Below are 20884 nucleotides of genomic sequence, written 5' to 3' on the forward strand. Positions count from 1 at the left end.
ATTGTATTCTTGTTTTTTTACTGGATGTTTTTAGGTCAAATGTTTAAATTTATCAATATAAAGCATTTAATGACATGCTTCAATACATGCTAAAATCTGTTGGACGGTCACTCTAACAAGAATCCAGTTTAGGCGGAAAGTGTCGTCCCTGATTAGCCTATGCGGACTGCACATTCTCATCTGGGATGACATTTTACGAACATGCATTAAGAACAGTTTTCCCGTAACGAGGCTCCAATCAATAAACAGTACAAGTTCATCATTTGCATCGATCAAGAAAAGCGACATGATTGCGGAAACTAGAGTGGTCTCTATCGCTAGGCGACATGGTTAAATGACGTCGAAAGGTACTTAATATAAACTATGATCGGATATTTATGAAAGAAGAAATCTCTATTGAACTTTTATTGGAATTGGACAGGGCATCAGAAGCTCTCGCCACTTCTTGGATGACCGGGTCGATGATTGAGTTGCGCATGCAAATCTTTGTAGCAATAGCTTGGAGTGACACATTGAACGGAAATATTGACAAATAATTCGTCTTTAATGAGTGAATACGGAGTGTTTTAATAGACGTGTTTAATTGTAACTATACAATGTTATTGTGTGTGGCATTTAGACGGACGTTAACGAGCAAGTTAAGCGTATAGCAAAAATAGTTTTTGTTACAATACTTTTTTTATAAATTAAATATAATAGTATTAAAAAAAATATATACATAAAAACAAAGTCAAAAATAATACTTGAATTTGGAATGTTGCTATCATGTAATTTTTTTTATAGACCCATGTCATGCGGATTAATAAACGTTCATGACTAAAACCGGCTTGAATAATGAGTGTGTGGGCTAATCTAACGTTGACTTCCGCTAACGACTCGCATGTAAGCGTTACTTCCGGTGATTTAAACTGGGCCGTTTTGTTACTGGGTGTCGTCGTGGTGTTTGGGATAACCGGAAACGTGATGGTCTGCATGGCCATATCCCTGGAGAAGCGCCTTCAGACGGTCACAAACTACTTCCTGTTGTCGCTGGCCGTCACGGACCTCCTTGTGTGTCTGCTAGTCATGCCGCTCAGCATCATCGATGAATTATTTGGTAAGGCAGAACACACCAGCATGAACTGATATGTGGTAAGGCAGAACACACCAGCATGAACTGATATGTGGTAAGGAAGAACACACCAGCATGAACTGATATGTGGTAAGGCAGAACACACCAGCATGAACTGATATGTGGTAAGGCAGAACACACCAGCATGAACTGATATGTGGTAAGGCAGAACACATCAACATGAAATGATATATGGTAAGGCAGAACACATCAACATGAAATGATATATGGTAAGGCAGAACAAAATAGAACGAGGATTTATGTGGTCAATTAACACGAAACTATAAGCAATACGGCAGAATTAATTATAACGATGATATATTTGGTAAGGCAACACACATTAGCAGAAAACATTAAGAGTTACGGTTGAACAAATTGGAACAAAGGTATATGGGGTAAGGCAGAACAAATACGCACGGTAATAAGCGGTAAGGCAGAGCAAATTAGAACGAGGGTATTTGTGGTTGGGCAGAATACATAAGCACGAAACAATAAGCGGTAAGGCAGAGCAAATTAGACCGAAGATATATGTGGTAAGGCAATATATTTCAGCGCGAAGCAGCTAGCGGTAAGGCAGAACAAATTAGAACGAGGATATTTGTGGTGAGGCAGAACACATACGTACGTAACAATAAGCGGTAAGGCAGAAAAAACAGAAGGAAGATATATTTGGTAAGGCAGGACACACGAGTAAGTAACGTTATATAAGGCAGAACAGATTAGAACGAAGTTATATGTAGTTAGGCAACATATATCAGCACAAAACAATAAGCGACAGAACAAAGTAGAACGAGGATATATGAAGTTAGGCTGAACTCATCAGCACAACATGATATGTGATCAGGCAACGTACATAACGACGATTATATAAGTGGTAAGGTAACACACACCTCTATGAGTACATATGTGGTCAGGCAACCTATATAACGACGATTATATATGTGGTAAGGTAACACACACCTCTATATGTACGTATGTGGACAGGGTCACATACATAACTACGACATACATGCGGTAAGGTTACACACGTAACGATGTCCATTTCTGTGGGCAGGTAACACACACCAATATGATAATATATGTGGCCAGACAACATTCATATGGTAAGTTTAAACACGTAACGTTGATCATTTATGTGGTAATACGGCACAAATCACCCCGATCGTAAATATGGTATGGCAGCACGCATCAAGACGATAATTTATGTGGTTAGAAAACACACATTACCGTGATCAAATTTGTGATCAGGCAACACATATAACACATACGACCACTATCATATTTAGCAACGCAGCACACAAAACCGCGATAATATATGTGGTATGTCAGCACAAGTAACCATAATCATACATATGTAAAGGTGGCTCCCATAACCATGATCATACACATGTAAAGGCGGCACACATAACCATGATCATACAAATGTAAAGGCGGCACACATAACCATGATCATACATATGTAAAGGTGGCACACATAACAAATATCATTTATGTAATAAGGCAAAATACATAACCACGATCATATATGTGGAGGTCACATAATTAGAGTCATATATGTGGTACAGCAACGCACATTACTGCGATCGTGTATGTGGTAAAGCAACGACCACTTTCATTTATATGTGGTTATAACTACTATCATACACCGGGGTATATAGGAAGGCATATATTGGTATGTTGTTAGGCAGTACTTATAACTACATGTACTATCATGTACCGGGGTATGTTGTAAGGCAGTACTTATAGCTACTATCATATACCGGGATATGTTGTAAGGCAGTACTTATAACTACTATCATTTACCGGGGTATGTAGTAAGGCAGTACTTATAACTACTATCATATATCGGGGTATGTAGTAAGGCAGTACTTATAACTACTATCATATACCGGGGTATGTAGTAAGGCAGTACTTATAACTACATGTACTATCATGTAACGGGGTATGTAGTAAGGCAGTACTTATAACTACTATCATATACCGGGGTATGTAGTAAGGCAGTACTTATAACTACTATCATATACCGGGGTATGTAGTAAGGCAGTTCTTATAACTACTATCATATACCGGGGTATGTAGTAAGGCAGTACTTATAACTACTTGTACTATCGTGTAACGGGGTATGTAGTAAGGCAGTACTTATAACTACTATCATATACCGGGGTATGTAGTAAGGCAGTACTTATAACTACATGTACTATCATGTAACGGGGTATGTAGTAAGGCAGTACTTATAACTACTATCATATACCGGGGTATGTAGTAAGGCAGTACTTATAACTACATGTACTATCATGTACCGGGGTATGTAGTAAGGCAGTACTTATAACTACTATCATGTACCGGGGTATGTTGTAAGGCAGTACTTATAACTACTATCATGTACCGGGGTATGTTGTAAGGCAGTACTTATAACTACTATCATATACCGGGGTATGTTGTAAGGCAGTACTTATAACTACTATCATATACCGGGGTATGTAGTAAGGCAGTACTTATTACTACTATCATATACCGGGGTATGTAGTAAGGCAGTACTTATAACTACTATCATATACCGGGGTATGTAGTTAGACAATACCTTTTAGTACTATCATATACCGGGGTATGTAGTAAGGCAATACCTTTAACTACTATCACATATGTCGTAAGACAGCGTACATAACCACGGTCATATGTGGTAAGATAACACTAATCATGGCGATGTGGTATGTTGTAAGGAAGCACTCATAGCTTCTACCATATATGCGGAAAAGTAACACATAGCTATGATCATATATTTGGTCTGGAACCGCATATCGCCACGATCATAGCAACCAGAAATAAGTGACTGTGAATGGTTGGATTCACGTCCGCCTATAGGTTTAAGTAGCATATTTATTTTTGTTGCGGTTTTATGCTTTCCTCGTGTAACAATACGGGGTGACTTTAAAAATTCCTACATAATATGTTCTATAATTAATATTTTCGAACCTATTTTAAGGTTAAGGATATATCGAATGATGCGTTATTCATTTAACAGTTCTAATCTTTCAAGTAATGAAGTATTTTCGCACATTGTACGGATGTCACATAACCGCAAAACATGGCAACACTCCGCGACCGCTCTTAGCAGACCACATGCAATTATCGCCAAGCGGGTTGCCCTCGTAACTATATTTAGCGTTATGTAGCAGCTTTATTCAGATTTGAAACTCAAACAATTTTCTGTCATCGCAAAATTGCGTCGTGTTCATTGGACAAGGTACTGCGTCGTGCTGATCGGACACAGCCCGGTTCTTCTATCATAAGCGCTACCTATATGACCAAACTATAGTCGTGTATATTAGTTTTAGTAGACTGTAACAAACGTGCGTCTCCATAATCCATTGTGTCCGGCAAAATGGTTTCTTTCGGCAAAATCACAACACGAGTATATAGCCGTAAATGTTCCATCATGTCATATGTGCTTGAAGCATGACGGTTTGTAATGCAATAGGTGCTTGAAAAATGGGAACATTGTGGGAACAGTGATCTAATGGTAGGGCGCTGGCTTGGAGATCGAGAGGCCCTGGTTCAAATCCCGCCCTGACCACTGGAATTTTCCTGAGCAAGAAATTTCTCCCACACTTGCTCCTTTCCACCCAGGTGTATAAATGGGTACCTGTGAGGGAAATAAGCCAATGTGCCGTGGCTGCATACTGCGCCAAAATGTTAACGGATGACTTATGACCCAGTAATCTGGGAAAAACTGTGAAGCGCCTTTGTACGCACATACTGTATGAAAAGGGCGCTATATAAATGGGGTAAAAAAATGACGTGTGTTATGTAATAAATGCTTGAAACATGACGACTCATTATGTCGTATATGCTTGAAATATACAGACTCCTATATATCCACTTTCTTTAGGAATTATTGAAATTGTGTCATCACTTAATAATATCACATAGTACAAATTGGATTAATAATTAAAAAAATATCTTCAGAAAAATTGAAGCATGTTCTCTTCCAAATACATTTTCCTTATTTGAATTAGTTATTCCCATAAAATCAGCACTCTATAATTACGGCCGACGTCATATATATACAGTAATAGTGACATGTGGCCATGCCAGACGATGTCATTTATGCAATTATAGTGACATGTAGCCCTGCTAGACAATGCCATATATGCAGTTGTAGTGGCATGTTTCCCTGCCCGACGGTGTCATATAAGAAAAATTATTGACATTTAGCGATACCGGACGATTCCATTAATACAGTAATAGTGGAATGTAGCATTGCGAGACGTAGTCAAATATACGGTACATGTAGAACTTTCGGGCTGTGCCATATATAAAGTAATAGTGACATGTAGCCCTTCCCAACGATGCCATACATTAATGCACAGTGACATGTAGCCCTGCCGGATAATGTTATATGTATAGTAATAGTGAAATGTAACCTTGCCGGATGATGTCATATATACAGTAAAGTGACATGTAGCCATGCCGGACGATGTCATATAATTATACAGTAATAGCGACACGTAGCCTTGCCAGACGATGCAATAGAAACAGTAATAGTCACATGAAGCCCAGCCGTACGATATCAAATAAAGACTAATAGTGACATACTGTAATACTATTATATTATAGCCATGTCAGACGATGCCATATAAACAGTAGTAGTGACATGTAGCCCTGCAGGACGATGTCAAATTTACACTTTAAGTGACATAAGTTAAATACAGCATTGTGTTTCATTACCTCTAACTAATTGCAGTTGAAGAGAAAGTATAGACAGCTAGATGCTGGTGTTTATGTAGAAATGCGTTACTGATATACATGTATGCACACTTAATCAGCTGCATATACGCCTACTCTACTTAAAAGACATGTTAATAGCATAGTTATATTATTACGTGACTAAAGGACATTACTTAGACATAAAAACGACCTTTACCAATGACCCTGGTCATGTTGAATAAAGAACGTAAATAGCACATGTTCCTCACAAGCTATTGCGCTAACGTAACGCCAGCACAAAATAAAACAATCGTATTCACGTGTTCACAAAAGCTAACGCGCTTACATGAGGCCAACACCAATTAAAACAATACCACCTTGATGTGTTCCGCTGAGACTTCGATCTGTTTCGGGTACGTGCGTACTTGTGTTTGGATCAATAGTTCGTGCATCAGGTGAGAGCATCATAGCCATTTCTCGCGTCTTTTAGCCATCACGAGTACAAATGAGTGTACTTAAATCGCCCGGTACCAAGAACAAAATATCTGACATAAATACTCGAAATGTTGTCACATGCGACACGGCTTAATAGTTTGCCTGCATATATTTAGAGTGTGTTTATACATTAACGTATGCTTTATTAAAGAGGTTATGCTCAATATTCTTGTAAGTTCTTCCCTACAATTACACTAGTCGACTTTTAGGGAGATTCAAATTATCCTATCGTCACAGGAAGTTAAAGAAGAGGCTGTATTAAATAACATGTACAATGTATATTATTAACCCTTTCAGTGCGGGAACCGAATTATGAAGGCCTTTGCAAACAGTTTGGATCAAGATGAGACGCCACAGAACGTGGCGTCTCATCTGGATCCAAACTGTTTGCTATTCTGATAGTATTCTTTGAAAAAATCGAAGAAAATGCTAATTTTAGAAATTCAGCAGACAACATTTTAGCAGACGACAAATTACCCAGCATGCAAAGGATTAAACTGTCTTACTGCACAGCACATATAAGGCTACTTCCTATGTGCGTGCACACTCCGGCCGTTCTACCGTGGGTTAGTAAGGCTACTTCCTATGTGCGTGCACACTCCGGCCGTTCTACCGTGGGTTAGTTAGGCTACTTCCTATGTGCGTGCACACTCCGGCCGTTCTACCGTGGGTTAGTTAGGCTACTTCCTATGTGCGTGCACACTCCGGCCGTTCTACCGTGGGTTATTAAGGCTACTTCCTATGTGCGTGCACACTCCGGCCGTTCTACCGTGGGTTAGTTAGGCTACTTCCTATGTGCGTGCACACTCCGGCCGTTCTACCGTGGATTAGTTAGGCTACTTCCTATGTGCGTGCACACTCCGGCCGTTCTACCGTGGATTAGTTAGGCTACTTCCTATGTGCGTGCACACTCCGGCCGTTCTACCGTGGATTAGTTAGGCTACTTCCTATGTGCGTGCACACTCCGGCCGTTCTACCGTGGATTAGTTAGGCTACTTCCTATGTGCGTGCACACTCCGGCCGTTCTACCGTGGGTTAGTTAGGCTACTTCCTATGTGCGTGCACACTCCGGCCGTTCTACCGTGGGTTAGTAAGGCTACTTCCTATGTGCGTGCACACTCCGGCCGTTCTACCGTGGATTAGTTAGGCTACTTCCTATGTGCGTGCACACTCCGGCCGTTCTACCGTGGGTTAGTAAGGCTACTTCCTATGTGCGTGCACACTCCGGCCGTTCTACCGTGGATTAGTATACAAGTGAAGACTTAAAATATGACATAGCTAATTTATTAATTATTAATATGGAATATTTGCCATTTAATTACTAATACTTTCTTATTTTGCAAGTACAATACGCGAAAGTCTGTACTATATATAAAGTATTACATACTTTGGCATAAACCCCCCTGTTAATACTAGTTACCGGATGCATAAATAGAGATGTCTCCACTGGAGTCTACATATTGTATAAAGTACACTGCAGTTGTTTCCCGTCTTGGCCAACCCTAGCGCGGATAGTTGGTGACCGTCTTGGCCAATCTTAGCACGGATTAAGTCGTCGTCATTAGCAGCCATCCAAATCTGAATGATGTTTAACCCATTTATGTCTAGTGGACTCTCCAATCCTTCTTAATTGGAACAATTTATTTCCAAAATAAGGGATGTCTAGTATATTTATTTCTATATTTAGAATATTTCTTACAGAAATTCCTTTAAGCAAACAGCGCAGACCCAGATGAGACGCCGCATCATGTGGCGTCTCATTTGGGTCTACGCTGTTTGCCACACTTTTTTTTAGACGCTATGCATAAATGGGTTAATCTACGCGTAAATGTGTTGATGGTCCACTGTGCGATGCACTTTTATAAGTGTTGCAATGTTCTGCAATATTATGGATTAGTATGTCTCCGCAACATAACCAACATCATGTACTGCTTCTGACTTGTTTTCTTGAAGAAGTGACTGTATTTGAGCCGCGCTCTGCAAAAACGGGGCTTAATGCATGTGAGTGAAGTGTCGTCACAGATTAGCCTGTTGAGTCTACACGATTGTCATCGTACTTTCGCATTTACATCATAGTGCTATCGTGTTATCGTCATAAAACTGTCGCGTTTTGGTCATCGTCTGTCGCGTAATCGCCATCATTAAATCGTGTCATAGTGTTGTGTTATCATCATAGTAGTATCGCATTCAAACTTTCCTTTTCATGGTAGTTTTTGTTTGAAGAAAGTCTCGTCTAAACGAGAATTCCAGAAGATGCAGTGGCAAATCAGGGACGACACTTAACGCAGGGACGACACTTAACGCAGGGACGACACTTAATGCAGGGACGACACTTAACGCACATTCATTAAGCCCCGTTTTCCCAGAGTGCGGCTCATGTATAGCTTTGGATTAATTTTTCTTGAAAACATGTGTATTTATTAACCTTAAGATTGTCTTGTTCTATAAAGAACGGCGTGTCTTGAAATAAAAACAAGTACACTTAAAGAAGATAAGACAGTAAAGGCGACAGTACGAGGAGGAATACACGATACTACGCCAGTACCTAGCTAACAATGCAAAATAATCTCGCGATATCATCATCATTCTGTCGCATCGCCGCGTATGAACATTGTATTTTCGTTTTGTCGAGTCATCGCCATCGTGATGTCGCGTTAACGTCATCGTAATGTCGCGTTATCGTCACCTTACTGTCGCGTTATCGCTATCGAACTGTCGCGTTTTGGTCATTGCACTGTTTCGTTATCGTCATCTTACTGTCGCGTTATCTTTATCGAACTGTCGCGTTTTGGTCATCGCACTGTCTAGTTATCGTCATCTTACTGTCGTGTTATCGTTATCGCACTGTCGCGTAATCGCCATCATAATATCGTGTCATAATGTCGTGTTATCATCATAGTAGTATCGCCTTGGAGTGCCAAGGCACATAAAAGTTATTTCTCACCAGTTAAGTATGTTTCCTCCACCTAAATGAACAGGGACCATCTCAGTTTAAAGGGAATGTAAGACGTGTGTGAACATTATTGAACGCACATGTTGAAGCTCGTACAATAATTTCAGTATGTGAGTACCTTAACTTACTTGTCGTTGTCTAATGATTCTGAGTGTCTTAACGATAGCCGATGTGCATGGATTCTATTGTATTGTATACATGCATATTGTATACGACCACTAGATAGGATACTATACTTTCAATTTCAACAATGTTCAATTTAATAAATCCAAACTGTGTGTTGTAATTGTAACAACTGAAACAAACAACTTTGCGAATGAATTTTTATCATTGTAGTTAACATTTAAATGCGTTCTATAATCAAGAAGTAAAGAGCATGTATACGTCTTTGCTACATCTATCAGTAAGAATATGATTGAAAAAGGTCTCCCTTGACACGTTCACGACCAAGAAAATACCATGGTTACGGTTGCCGGCTAAAATACCTCAAACACGTGGTCGTGTGTTTATTGTAAGCATGCGCGTATAAACCGAAAGGTACACGATGACGCTTACAAGACGGTGCAATGACGACAACGCGACAGTAAGATGACATTAACGCGACAGCACGATGGCGATAGCACGAAATAAATCGCATTATCATCATCGTTCTTTCGTAGTATCGTTTCCTCGTACTGTCGCGTTGTCGTCATCGCACGGTCGCGTTGTCGTCATCGCACGGTCGCGTTGTCGTCATTGTACGGTCGCGTTGTCGTCATCGTACTGTCGCGTTTGAGTCATCAAACTGTCAAGTTGTCGTCATCATACGGTCGCGTTTTTGTCATCTTACTATCGCGTAATCGTCTTCGTGATATCTCGTTTTCGTCATCGTACTGTCGCTTTGTCGTCATCGTACTGTCGCGTTATTGTCATCGTACTGTCGCGTAATCTTCATCGTACTGTCGCGTTGTCGTCATCGTACTGTCGCGTTGTCGTCATCGTACTGTCGCGTTTTCGTCATCGTACTGTCCCGTTAGCAACATCGTTATTAAGAGTATCGACTTTAAAATCACTCCATACAGAGACGATGGCACAAACGGGATGTCGTAAAATTAAACACTGACCGAGTAATCTCTAGTCCTATGTTTCTAGGGAGTGATCATAATTATGGATATACAAATATGGACTTGTATCTGTGCATCATCGTGGGATGGTGCATCAACATCATCAAAATCAATATCATAGTTTGCTGTGAAAATTGCGATGCTGCACATGTAAAACGGCCATACTTATTAATTGTACTTACATAAAATAAACCCTAACTGATTAAGTATAAACACAAATAAACAGTTATAACACGACCAGTACAAAGCAGTTTATATATAACATTCAGATTACAATGTCTTCTAACCTTTAAACTAATTATCACAATTCAGGCCCGTAGCCAGGGTTTTGAAAATGGGGGGTGCGAATTTTTGTCATAGACGATTGTTATTGAGCAACGAAGTGGAGAAGGAAGTATGTGCGGGAGGGGATGTTAAAACGTAAACTCCTGCATTCTGGTCATTTTTTTTTAATGTATTCAGAGACTAAAGTTATAGAGCATTTTATATGAAAATTCACTTTTATTGACCATACTCAGTGACTGATCTACATGAATATGTATTCCCCACCACGTTTTTCAATAACCACCTTTTTCGAACAGTCATGGGAATACATCATTGTATACGGTGTTTAACCCGACACAAGTATGCGCGCACACACTTTGTTTACCTATGCAACAAAAATTTATAGAATGTGAAATCAACAATAAGAACGGTATAAAATATCATTATTTATTGGAATCTTGGAATATTGATAAAATTGATAAAATTGGTGTGTTTTACCATTCTAACATTCTACCATTCATAAATCGAGCAAATTAAATGGAAATATTTGACTTTTTTACAAATCAATTATTTGTCTGCTACTATGGATAGTACCAGAGGCCTAGCATTGCTTAAAACGTGCTAATAGTGTATTGTACAGCAAACACTGATTAACGATATTGGGTCTTTTCTAATCTGCATCAATTCTAAAAACAAATCCAAATGGTATAATTGGTTACTTATTTATTTTTTCAACTATTTTTAACAAATAAGTTATCTTTTTCAAAACGAATTTCGGAAACATACGAACACTTTAAGCTTCATTAAGACCATATAACCACAGTCTACTGGCCCTATGGTCTCAACGTCCTAAACAATGTATACCAGGACGTTGAAGCAAAAAGATGTACTTATTTGCCCATTATATGCTCAAGATCCGTCACAGTTGATGAAAAGTAAACGTGAACGTCCAGCTGATCATATAACGTTTTGAATTCATTTTAACAACTGTTTAAGAGTAGGACATTCATAGTGTCAAGTTTGACATAATTAAAACATTGTGGAAAGTTCTGTATGTAGAGCAGAACAGATGCCATTAAGTGTTGGTAAATACAAAGACCTATAGTTATCTATAGGTCTTTGGTAAATAGAAAAAAAAGCTATTTTTGCTTTGTTACAATGATTTGTTTTCTTGTCATTCAAAAACTAATAATCACCTAAAATGTATTTTCTTGTTTATAAGATTATTTGTTTATTCAAGTTAATCAAATTGTTTTTCCATCCATTTAGATAATTTTCGAAAAAGGTTATTGGACTGGGATTTCAACCCACAATAAGTAGGCTTCAACATTTTGTAATGATATCTCTTGCAGTTATAGCTTTAACAGACATTAAAAACGATTACAAAAGTTACTAAACAATCATTTAGTATCAAATATCTATAAATAAGTATCGATTGTATACGGATTAGAGTGCCAGATTAATAATTTTGCATTATACAAAAAACAAATATCTATTTGTAACAAAGATTCCAATTCCATTTTGAGGGGACCGGCTTCTTAGATCTTCTAAAATTTTGCTTTCACTACTTCTAATGATTTCAACAATTCTACGGTTAAAACTTGTAAATAAAAATCACGCACAATCTTGGAAATTACTTAATCGAAAAAAATAATTATATGGAATCCTGTCGGTCGCATATTGAATACAACATTATTTTAACGCTCATATACGAAGACTCTTTGGTTTCCTGGAAAAAATAAATTTCCGTGTTTGCGTCCAATTAAGTTGGGTGCAACTTAGAGTACAATTTCTTTCTCGTCCAAAAAGATTAGGTGCCAACGCACCCAACGCCCCCCCCCCCCCCCCCCCCCCTGGCTACGGGTATGTATTTAAAACAGTATCTTTCAGTATCAGTATTATCGATTACTGTAAAATAAGTTTTATTCGCGGGGCTTTAATTTGTGTTGTTTTTCTTGGTTTACCGATATACGAGTTGAACACAAACGCATCGGATAATGAGCGACGCAATTCTCGATATTTGTCCAAAATTAGTAATCCATCAGTTTTCGTGTCCAAAAAGTCCTTTTTAAACTACGAAATTACATGTCAACGAATATAAATTGAGCCTTGTTCTGAGAAAACTGTGCGTAAAGTGTCGTCCCAGATTAGCCTGTGCATCAGGGACGACACTTTCCGCTTTTATGGTATTTTTAGTTTGAATGAAGTCCCTCCTTACCGAAAATCCAGTTTAGGCGGACAGTGACGTCCCTGATTAGCCTGTGCGGACTGTACGCACATGCATTAAGCCCAAATTTCTCAGAACAAGGCTCACTTAGTTTACAGTTGACTGAACGTCGGGGCTAAAATAAACTGAAAGAAACGAGTATGGGCAAAGTTTCAAAATTTACTCTTTGTTTTTTTTTTGGAAAGGGGGGCTGGGGGCTGGGATTCTAAATTGACTATTTCAGAAGTCATCGAGTGTAATCGGTTATGTTTTCTTTTCCGCATTTACAAATGAGTATAGGCAAAGTTTACCCTGTGTTGTTGTTGCTTTTTTGTTGTTGTTGTTGTTTTCTTTTTTTTTGGGAGGGGGTGGGGGTGGGGGATGGGGTCTGGTTGCTAAATATACATTTTTAGGAGCCATATAGTGTAATCGGTTATGTTTTCTTTTCCACGTCTACACGAAATTATTTTTGTAGGTTATTGGCGGTTCACTACGGTCATGTGCAACGTATTCGTCACCGTTGACGTCATGATGTGCACGTCATCAATCCTCCACTTGTGCGGTATCTCCGTACAGAGGTACATCGCCATCCAGTTCCCGCTGCGCGCCAGAAACAAATCGAAGTCTATCGTGATCGCAAAAATAGGTTGCATCTGGCTGTTGGCCATCTTAATATCGAGCCCCGTCACTGTTCTTGGTGCGCTAGACGAGTTAAATATATTGAACGAGCATCACTGCACTCTCAAACATAATGGCTTCATAATTTACGGATCGATATTGGCGTTCTTCATCCCACTTGTTATAATGATCATCACGTATGCCCTGACTGTACGCCTTCTTTACAAGCAGTCCAAACGCTGCGATTACCGCAGAAGCTCGGAGTCCGCGGGAGGCGCTCCCATCATCCGGCGCTGTAGGACGAGCTCGGTGCGGCGAAGCGAGCAGCCTAGAACACGCGAAGAACACAATCCGGACCAGTACGAACTTATCGAGCGAGAAAAGTTGAATAACAATTCCAATCTGCAGAACGGCTACACCCGTGTACCGAGCATACTGTCACATTCAGTGTCGTGTGAAACAATCTCCGGCAGAAGTGCCGAACACAGTGCATACGAACGGCAAAATATCAAGGTGCATAACTCTTGTTTTCTTGCTGTGCCGGGAGGGTTTGGCATAGAGTCCTCGCTGGATTCGTTCAGCGGAAGTGATCTATCTGACGACGACGATCACGGACCACGACGTGGATCGTTCACACTGGGCGGCGACAGTTCACGCAGACATTCCTTTAGAGACATCATCAACAAGCAGTTCCTCATTAAGGCCTCCAGCATACTCAACCTTGCACGTGACCGCAACAAAGACCGCACCGCGGTAAGAACGGAGCAGAAGGCCAGCAAGGTGCTCGGCCTCGTTTTTGCGCTCTTCCTACTCTGCTGGCTGCCATTTTTCATCGTCAACGTGATTCCCGCCATGTGCGCGCGCTGCAACGTGCCTGCGACTCTCGTGTCCACGTGCTCGTGGCTAGGCTGGGCGAGTTCTACTATCAACCCTATCATCTACACAATGTTCAACAAAACCTTCAAGAGGTGCTTCGCAAAGTTTCTGACCTGTGACTATGGGCGGCAAGACCGCCCCGTATTAGTGACCCCCAGCTATAGCCGCAAGATGAACATTTCAATACGGGATGTCTACAGTGACTGAGTGGCCACAGCTATAGCCGCAAGATGAACATTTGAATACGAGAGGTCTACAGTGACTGAGTGACTTCCAGCTATAGCCGCAAGATGAACATTTGAATACGAGAGGTCTACAGTGACTGAGTGACTTCCAGCTATAGCCGCAAGATGAACATTTCAATAAAAGAGGTCTACAGTGACTGAGTGACTTCCAGCTATAGCCACAAGATGAACATTTCAATAAAAGAGGTCTACAGTGACTTAGGGGCCGAAGACACAAGTGTTTAAATACCTTGCATGTGCTCATTTTGCAGTTATCGAACTGAGCACATAAAAAAGCTTTCCGTGCAAAATGTCTATTTTATGCTAAAATTTTATAGTGTAAAATACAATTACCTTTCGATCATTTTATTATGGGTTATATATAAACTGTTCACAAAATATGTATCACTTTAAACAACGGTACTAAACTTTTAAAAAGAATTCACGCAAGCGAAGAAATTATTATACTTGCTTTCTATTTAAAAACTGTTATTGTCATTATCCGAAATAAAAAAGACAAGACATATATTAGCAAGCAGTTATTTGTTATGCAGTTAAAATTCTCATTTCCTAATTGTCTTATAAAACATTCACTGTTTAGTGTTTACTTGTATGCATTCCCCACGCATATTCCAAGTAATACTATTGGCTTAATATTTTGGCACGAAGGTAGGACAGTGGAATCACGTCTCATCAACTTATCGTGACAGTGCCAGCAATTGATTTCCGCATATATACGTGTACAAAGGCTCGATTATACTAAAAATATACTAAACCGTACACGGCCAATTTAGACTACCCGAGTTTTATTCCCGGCAAAAATCCTATGTCGTTAAATGCGCTACTGAAAACTAAACAAAATTCTCTTTGAGAAAAGCTTTCCTCAACATGCTTTTTGAGTAGAAATTTAAATAATATTGAGGCCATTTTACACAATATTGACATATGTATGAAGATAATTAGTTTTAAAAAATTAGCCGACAATGACCACTTTAGCGCTAGAATTCCCGGGTACGTTTCAGTATATTTCCGTACCCGGGGTACATTTAAGTATACATACGAGTACCCGGGGTACATTTAGCCCGACAATGACCAATCAGGATATAGAAAGACCCCAACCCCCACTAATTTGACTGATGACGTGTACCAACGAACTTGCGTCTCTATAAATCGATGGATGTGAAATTTAAAAGGGAACTTTTCAGGTTTTAATAAGTTGACTAAATTAGAGAAAAAAATGTTTCAGTATTGCAAATTTGCGTTGTATTTACGATATTTGCGAGGAAAGGTTACTAGGATAAACATTGACTATGCTCGAAAATATCAATTATACGCATCGTTTGACGAGTTAAAGACCTAAAAATGATAGAGCGATAAAAAACGCGAAACAATTGAATAATTTGGAGAGTGCTGATGTTATCGTTATATTTTGTGATATAACAAGGATAACTAAATTAAAGCATAAAATACAACACTCACTATCCGACCTCAATACAACACTCACTATCCGACCTCAATACAACACTCACTATCCGACCTCTATACAACACTCACTATCCGACCTCAATACAACACTCACTATCCGACCTCAATACAACACTCACTATCCGACCTCAATACAACACTCACTATCCGACCTCTATACAACACTCACTATCCGACCTCAATACAACACTCACTATCCGACCTCGGATGGCCGAGTGATTTAAGTGTAAGACTTTTACTCCAATGGTCAGTAGTTCGAGCCCTTTTGAGAATTACTTATTTTTCTTTTCTTTAATTTTATTCTTTTTTTTACTGGAGCAATTTATTTCCAATGTTTAGATGTATCAATTTGAAGCATTTAATGACAAACTTCAATACATTCTAAAATCTGTGAATATGTCCCTTTAAAATGTGTACGTTTTTCAGACAGTTGTATATGCGAATTATGGGTGGGTGTTGAGGATTTGGGCATACAGTAGACCATCCCTTAATATAACCCATATATGCCCAGTGGACTCTCCCATTGTTCTAAATTGGACCAATTTATTTCCAAAATTAGGGGTGTCGAGTATATTTATTTCTATATTTAGAATATTTCATAAAGAAATTCATTTAAGCAAACAGCGCAGACCCAGATGAGACGCCGCATTATACGGCGTCTCATCTGGGTCTACGCTGTTTGCAATGTCTTTTTTTCAGGACGCTAGGCATAAATGGGTTAAATTACTGTCTATACATAACGACGTGAAGAACATAACATTACTAACTAATACATTGAACAAAGTTTCTTTTAGAAAAGTGTTTTAAGTAAACAAGCAAATAGACAGTGACAACTCAGCGTGTATACGTTTCTTTGGATATCTGTTTTGAGTACTTTAAAATTCGTCATGATTATTAGTGCTCCACAATTTTCTTTTCATCAACTTACCCAATTTATGCCTAGCGTCTAGAAAAAATGCTTTGGCAAACAGCGTAGACCCAGATGAGGGTGCGTCTCATCAGGGTCTGCGCTGTTTGCTTTAAAGACTTTTTATAGGAAATATTCTTAATATAGACATCCCTAATTTTGGAAATAAATTGATCCAATTTAGAAGGATGGGAGAGTCCACTAGGCATAAATGGGTCAATGTCCCACAAGTAATACTGACTTTAAAGTATCTCGGACATGTGCATCTATATGCATGTGTTTTCTATACGATAATTATAGAGTTTACACACAATGTTCTCTGAACTTCTCTCTCTCTATATATATAACTATGATTCACCTATAAATAACAAGGATTAGTCATATAAATACCAGTGTCTGGGTTGGACACAGGCTATCACAATGTTTGTAGATACTGCGCTGAACAGAAACAAAGTTCAGGCTGTAAACTCAGACATCATGGGACAGACAGTTAACTTATTTTGTCTAGCGATAAGATAGCAATCATCTCTAGACAGAACGGGACTTTGTTACCCGGGACACACACTCACTTTGATGTACATATTGTTGGGCCTGAAAAAATACGTTTATGTATTAAATCAATGTATTTCAAAAACACAAATTTAACAGGTTATAACAAACATAACAATCATAATAGATATATGTGTACATTACACGAACAACAAATGTAAATTTGTCCTGAGCATCGATAAGAATGACAATCTAAATAGTATAGATATATTAGAAGCTTGTTAAAATGTTAATTAACAAATGAGTATGAACACCATTTAGCTTTTGTTTGATTCTCGACTTCACAGCGAGTTTCTGACTCTGTCGTGAGTCGCGCGGCTAATGTTATTATCGCAAGGTCTGTGACTGCTCGCTGGACCTCTATGGTACCCGGACATTGCAGCTAAAGTGCTTTGTAACCCACCATGTATCCCGGCGTGACCATGCGGAGTGGTCCCGACAGGAAGGTGAACATGCGGTCGCACGTCAGAATCCGCCTGAATTCCGTACGAATGTCTGTGAGAGGTCTCCGTTTGCATTCCGTGCGAGTGTGTTTGCGCGCCGTCCGCCTGGATTCCATACGTGCCCAGATCACGGACCACCTGCGCATACGGCGGCGGGCTGTCGTCATGCATGATGTCCTCGTACTTTGGAGGGGAGGCGGTGATAGTGTTGTAGTCAGGCGGCAGCCCGGCAGAGTACAGCAGCGGGGACCGCTCATCGGGTGTGCCCGAAGGGCTAGAACAACATCTTTGTATGATAACACTTAGACACACCCCGATCAGTAGCACGGGCAGTCCGTGCAGCACGAGGTAGGCCCAGATGCGAGGCGCGCACTTCGTGGTGAGATTGGCGTGCTTAAACTCTCCGAGGTTCCCGGGCTGAAGCGATATCACGACCACGTCATCGGGCTTCGATAGCAGCAGATCACACTCCTGTTGCAGCAGGCAGGCGCGCGGTGTGTGATCTAGAACGAATACTGACCGATTTATGTTCAGCGAAATATCTACCCATGTCTGTTCCAGGTAGGCAGCGCGGTAAACAAAGAAATAGTCATCATCGGCAGTCACTGAGAATGCGAACAGTGATAAGTTTTTAGGTTGTAAAGCAATCTTATCAATGTAACAGTCCGCGCAGTCTTCGTCATGCTGCCACTTCCGGAATTGAGAGGTGCCTTTGATCAGAAAGAATGTCATTGCAATCTGGGAGTTAAACCGCAGTTCAATGCGGGAGTAATTCAGCAGGTACATCGACAAGTAATTAAAGGACCCTTGCTCTATGAATACAGCCGTGGTCTGTGTAAAGTTCGTCACAGTCCGTTCGGATAACGCATGCGCGGACATGACGTAGCCGTCAAAAGGGAGACCACTTGATGTGACCACAACCTCTTCGCAGAAGAGAAAATTGATATTGTTGGTGATGGGTCGCATATCGGACGGGCTCGCGCTGAGATTGGACGGGGAGTAGACGACACAGGCTAGAATGACGCAAGAGGCAGCCGTGGAGAGGATAAGAGACACCCACAGCAATTGGATGCGAGTTTTGTTCGTGGATCTACAGCAGAAGGCCACTCCGCACGAGCCACACACGCACGAGTAACAACAGTTCTCGCACTGATCCGGTCCCATCATGCCGCCGCAACAACAGTCCTCGCACTGATCCGGTCCCATCATGCCGCCGCAACAACAGTCCTCGCACTGATCCGGTCCCATCACGCCGCCGCGCAGGGTTGACAGAACAACGTTTAAAGCAAGGAAATCTCTGAAGGCGGAAAGTCCTTGATTTCACCTCTTTGATTCGTGCGAAAAAGGAAACTTGTTTATAATGTAAGCACCTTTTAGAGCGCTGACAATACTGGATGTAGAGATACGCGCTATGCTGGTGTGTTTTCTATAAAGAAGTCGCTGTGAGTGTTTCTGAAAAGGTAGAATTGGTTCGTGAACAAAACACCCCACGTACAAATAATATACACGTATGATATTTATTTTATAGCTGTACTTTAAGACGGTCGAATGAACAAATATTACAAATATAGAACACTGACAGCAGTGCTTTTTTAAAAATCCAGAAATCGATATACGGCGTATTTTGCTTCGTATAGTAATTAGTACACAATTATCGATCCTGGATAAATTACATGTATACAATGCATAGTGACATAGCTGTACAATTAAATAGGTCGCGATGGTCGATTATTTTTTCATGTCAGTTCCTGGTTGACAAAACAGGAAGAAATGGTAAAATTGTATCCGAATGTATATAATAGTAATATTTCAAATTAACACATACAAAATGATATACCTGCGAAAATAAATCAACAGCGAAAACAGGAACAACACTTTGCTTGAAATCAAATTAAACCTATATATATATATATGATCAACATTCACAGTGATACCCGTCGTTGTTATGATAGGTCTACAATCGTTATGATAACATTATCTCCGTCAAAATAAATACCCTCACGTGAGATCGGATATGTTCGATACAGGGTGGTCGCGGGGGGGGGGGGGGGAGGGAGGGAAGGGGGGCGGGGTCTTCAGTACGAAAAGATTATGCGTTACATAAATATCGGAAAGGAAAGATAAACAAATTCTTCAGCTTCAGTGCATTATATTTGAACCTCGCTCTGGAAAAACTGGGTTTAATGCATGCGCTTAAAAGTGTCACCCTGGATTAGCCTGTGTAGTGCACACAGGTAAATATGGCACTACATGTATACTTTCCACCTTTGCTGGATTTACTTTATGAACAGACTTTCTTGGAACTAGACTTTAAAAACAATGGAAATGTCGACTCGATTCTCCTATGCACAGGCTAATCTGGGACGACAATTAACGCACATGCTTTAAACCCCGTTTTCCCACAACGAGGCTCATTTTTTAAAACGTTATGAACGAAAGTTTACCAGTCTGTGTTTACCAGTCTGTGTTTACCAGTATGTGATTAGCGATAAATTTAAATCATCGTAAATAAAGGTAAGTAAAGTAAGATGAATCAAATAAAAACATATCTATCGATTTAACTAACCTTCGTCCGATCCTCTGCCCAGAAATCTCAACATATAATTACAATCTTATATTATTTCCTTGTTTATTACAATAATGAATTCAATGCTTTACGCATGTTTTTTTTTTGAAATACGGAAGGAAGCTTTCATTTTCGATTTTAATCTATATGATTTTCAGAAAATAGCCGCGCCACACAATTATGAGATTAGGATTTCCGGATAAAAAATAATAATAATATATGCGAAACTCCGCTCGATTGGTCACTACAGTTCAAGTGACTTACTTGAAGGAAATCCCGACGTGCATTCATTATATAAAGTACTAAGTACTTAACAATAGCGATGTAATGGGAAAACCGGTTAACCGGTACAGATGTGATTTTATTTAAATCTTTTG

At 39.8% G+C, this 20884-nt stretch overlaps 2 protein-coding genes across 4 annotated transcripts; one reads left to right on the forward strand and one right to left on the reverse strand.

Moving 5' to 3' along the window:
- The first annotated feature begins 963 nt into the window (after positions 1–963).
- LOC127845327 (5-hydroxytryptamine receptor 2C-like) lies at positions 964–15007 on the forward strand. Its single transcript, XM_052376572.1, has 3 exons — positions 964–1096; positions 13315–14704; positions 14765–15007. The coding sequence occupies exons 1-2, from the start codon at positions 964–966 to the stop codon at positions 14538–14540; spliced, it is 1359 nt and encodes a 452-aa protein (XP_052232532.1). The 3' UTR covers positions 14541–14704; positions 14765–15007.
- A 1934-nt stretch (positions 15008–16941) lies between these two features.
- On the reverse strand, positions 16942–20654 carry LOC127874421 (uncharacterized). 3 transcript variants are annotated; one of them, XM_052418743.1, is made up of 3 exons: positions 20508–20654; positions 19127–19393; positions 16942–19084 (listed from the first exon to the last, which is right to left on the reverse strand). In XM_052418743.1, exons 2-3 carry the CDS (start codon positions 19187–19189, stop codon positions 17780–17782), a joined length of 1368 nt encoding a protein of 455 aa, XP_052274703.1. In that variant the 5' UTR covers positions 19190–19393; positions 20508–20654; the 3' UTR covers positions 16942–17779. The 3 variants fall into 3 exon arrangements, with proteins under 3 accessions (XP_052274703.1, XP_052274696.1, XP_052274694.1); XM_052418736.1 differs by having other exon boundaries at positions 16950–19393; XM_052418734.1 differs by lacking the exon at positions 20508–20654 and adding an exon at positions 19779–19904 and having other exon boundaries at positions 16950–19393.
- Positions 20655–20884: the final 230 nt, after the last annotated feature.

Source organism: Dreissena polymorpha, chromosome 1 (assembly GCF_020536995.1).
Source record: "Dreissena polymorpha isolate Duluth1 chromosome 1, UMN_Dpol_1.0, whole genome shotgun sequence".
NCBI classification, from domain to species: domain Eukaryota; kingdom Metazoa; phylum Mollusca; class Bivalvia; order Myida; family Dreissenidae; genus Dreissena; species Dreissena polymorpha.

Excerpts from the sequence above, each read along its gene's own strand:
- LOC127845327 (XM_052376572.1), top strand. The coding sequence starts at position 964 with ATGGTCTGCATGGCCATATCCCTGGAGAAGCGCCTTCAGACGGTCACA. Across the intron at positions 1,097-13,314 it reads CATCATCGATGAATTATTTG|GTTATTGGCGGTTCACTACG; the intron begins GTAAGGCAGAAC and ends TTATTTTTGTAG.
- LOC127874421 (XM_052418736.1), bottom strand. The coding sequence starts at position 19,189 with ATGGGACCGGATCAGTGCGAGGACTGTTGTTGCGGCGGCATGATGGGA.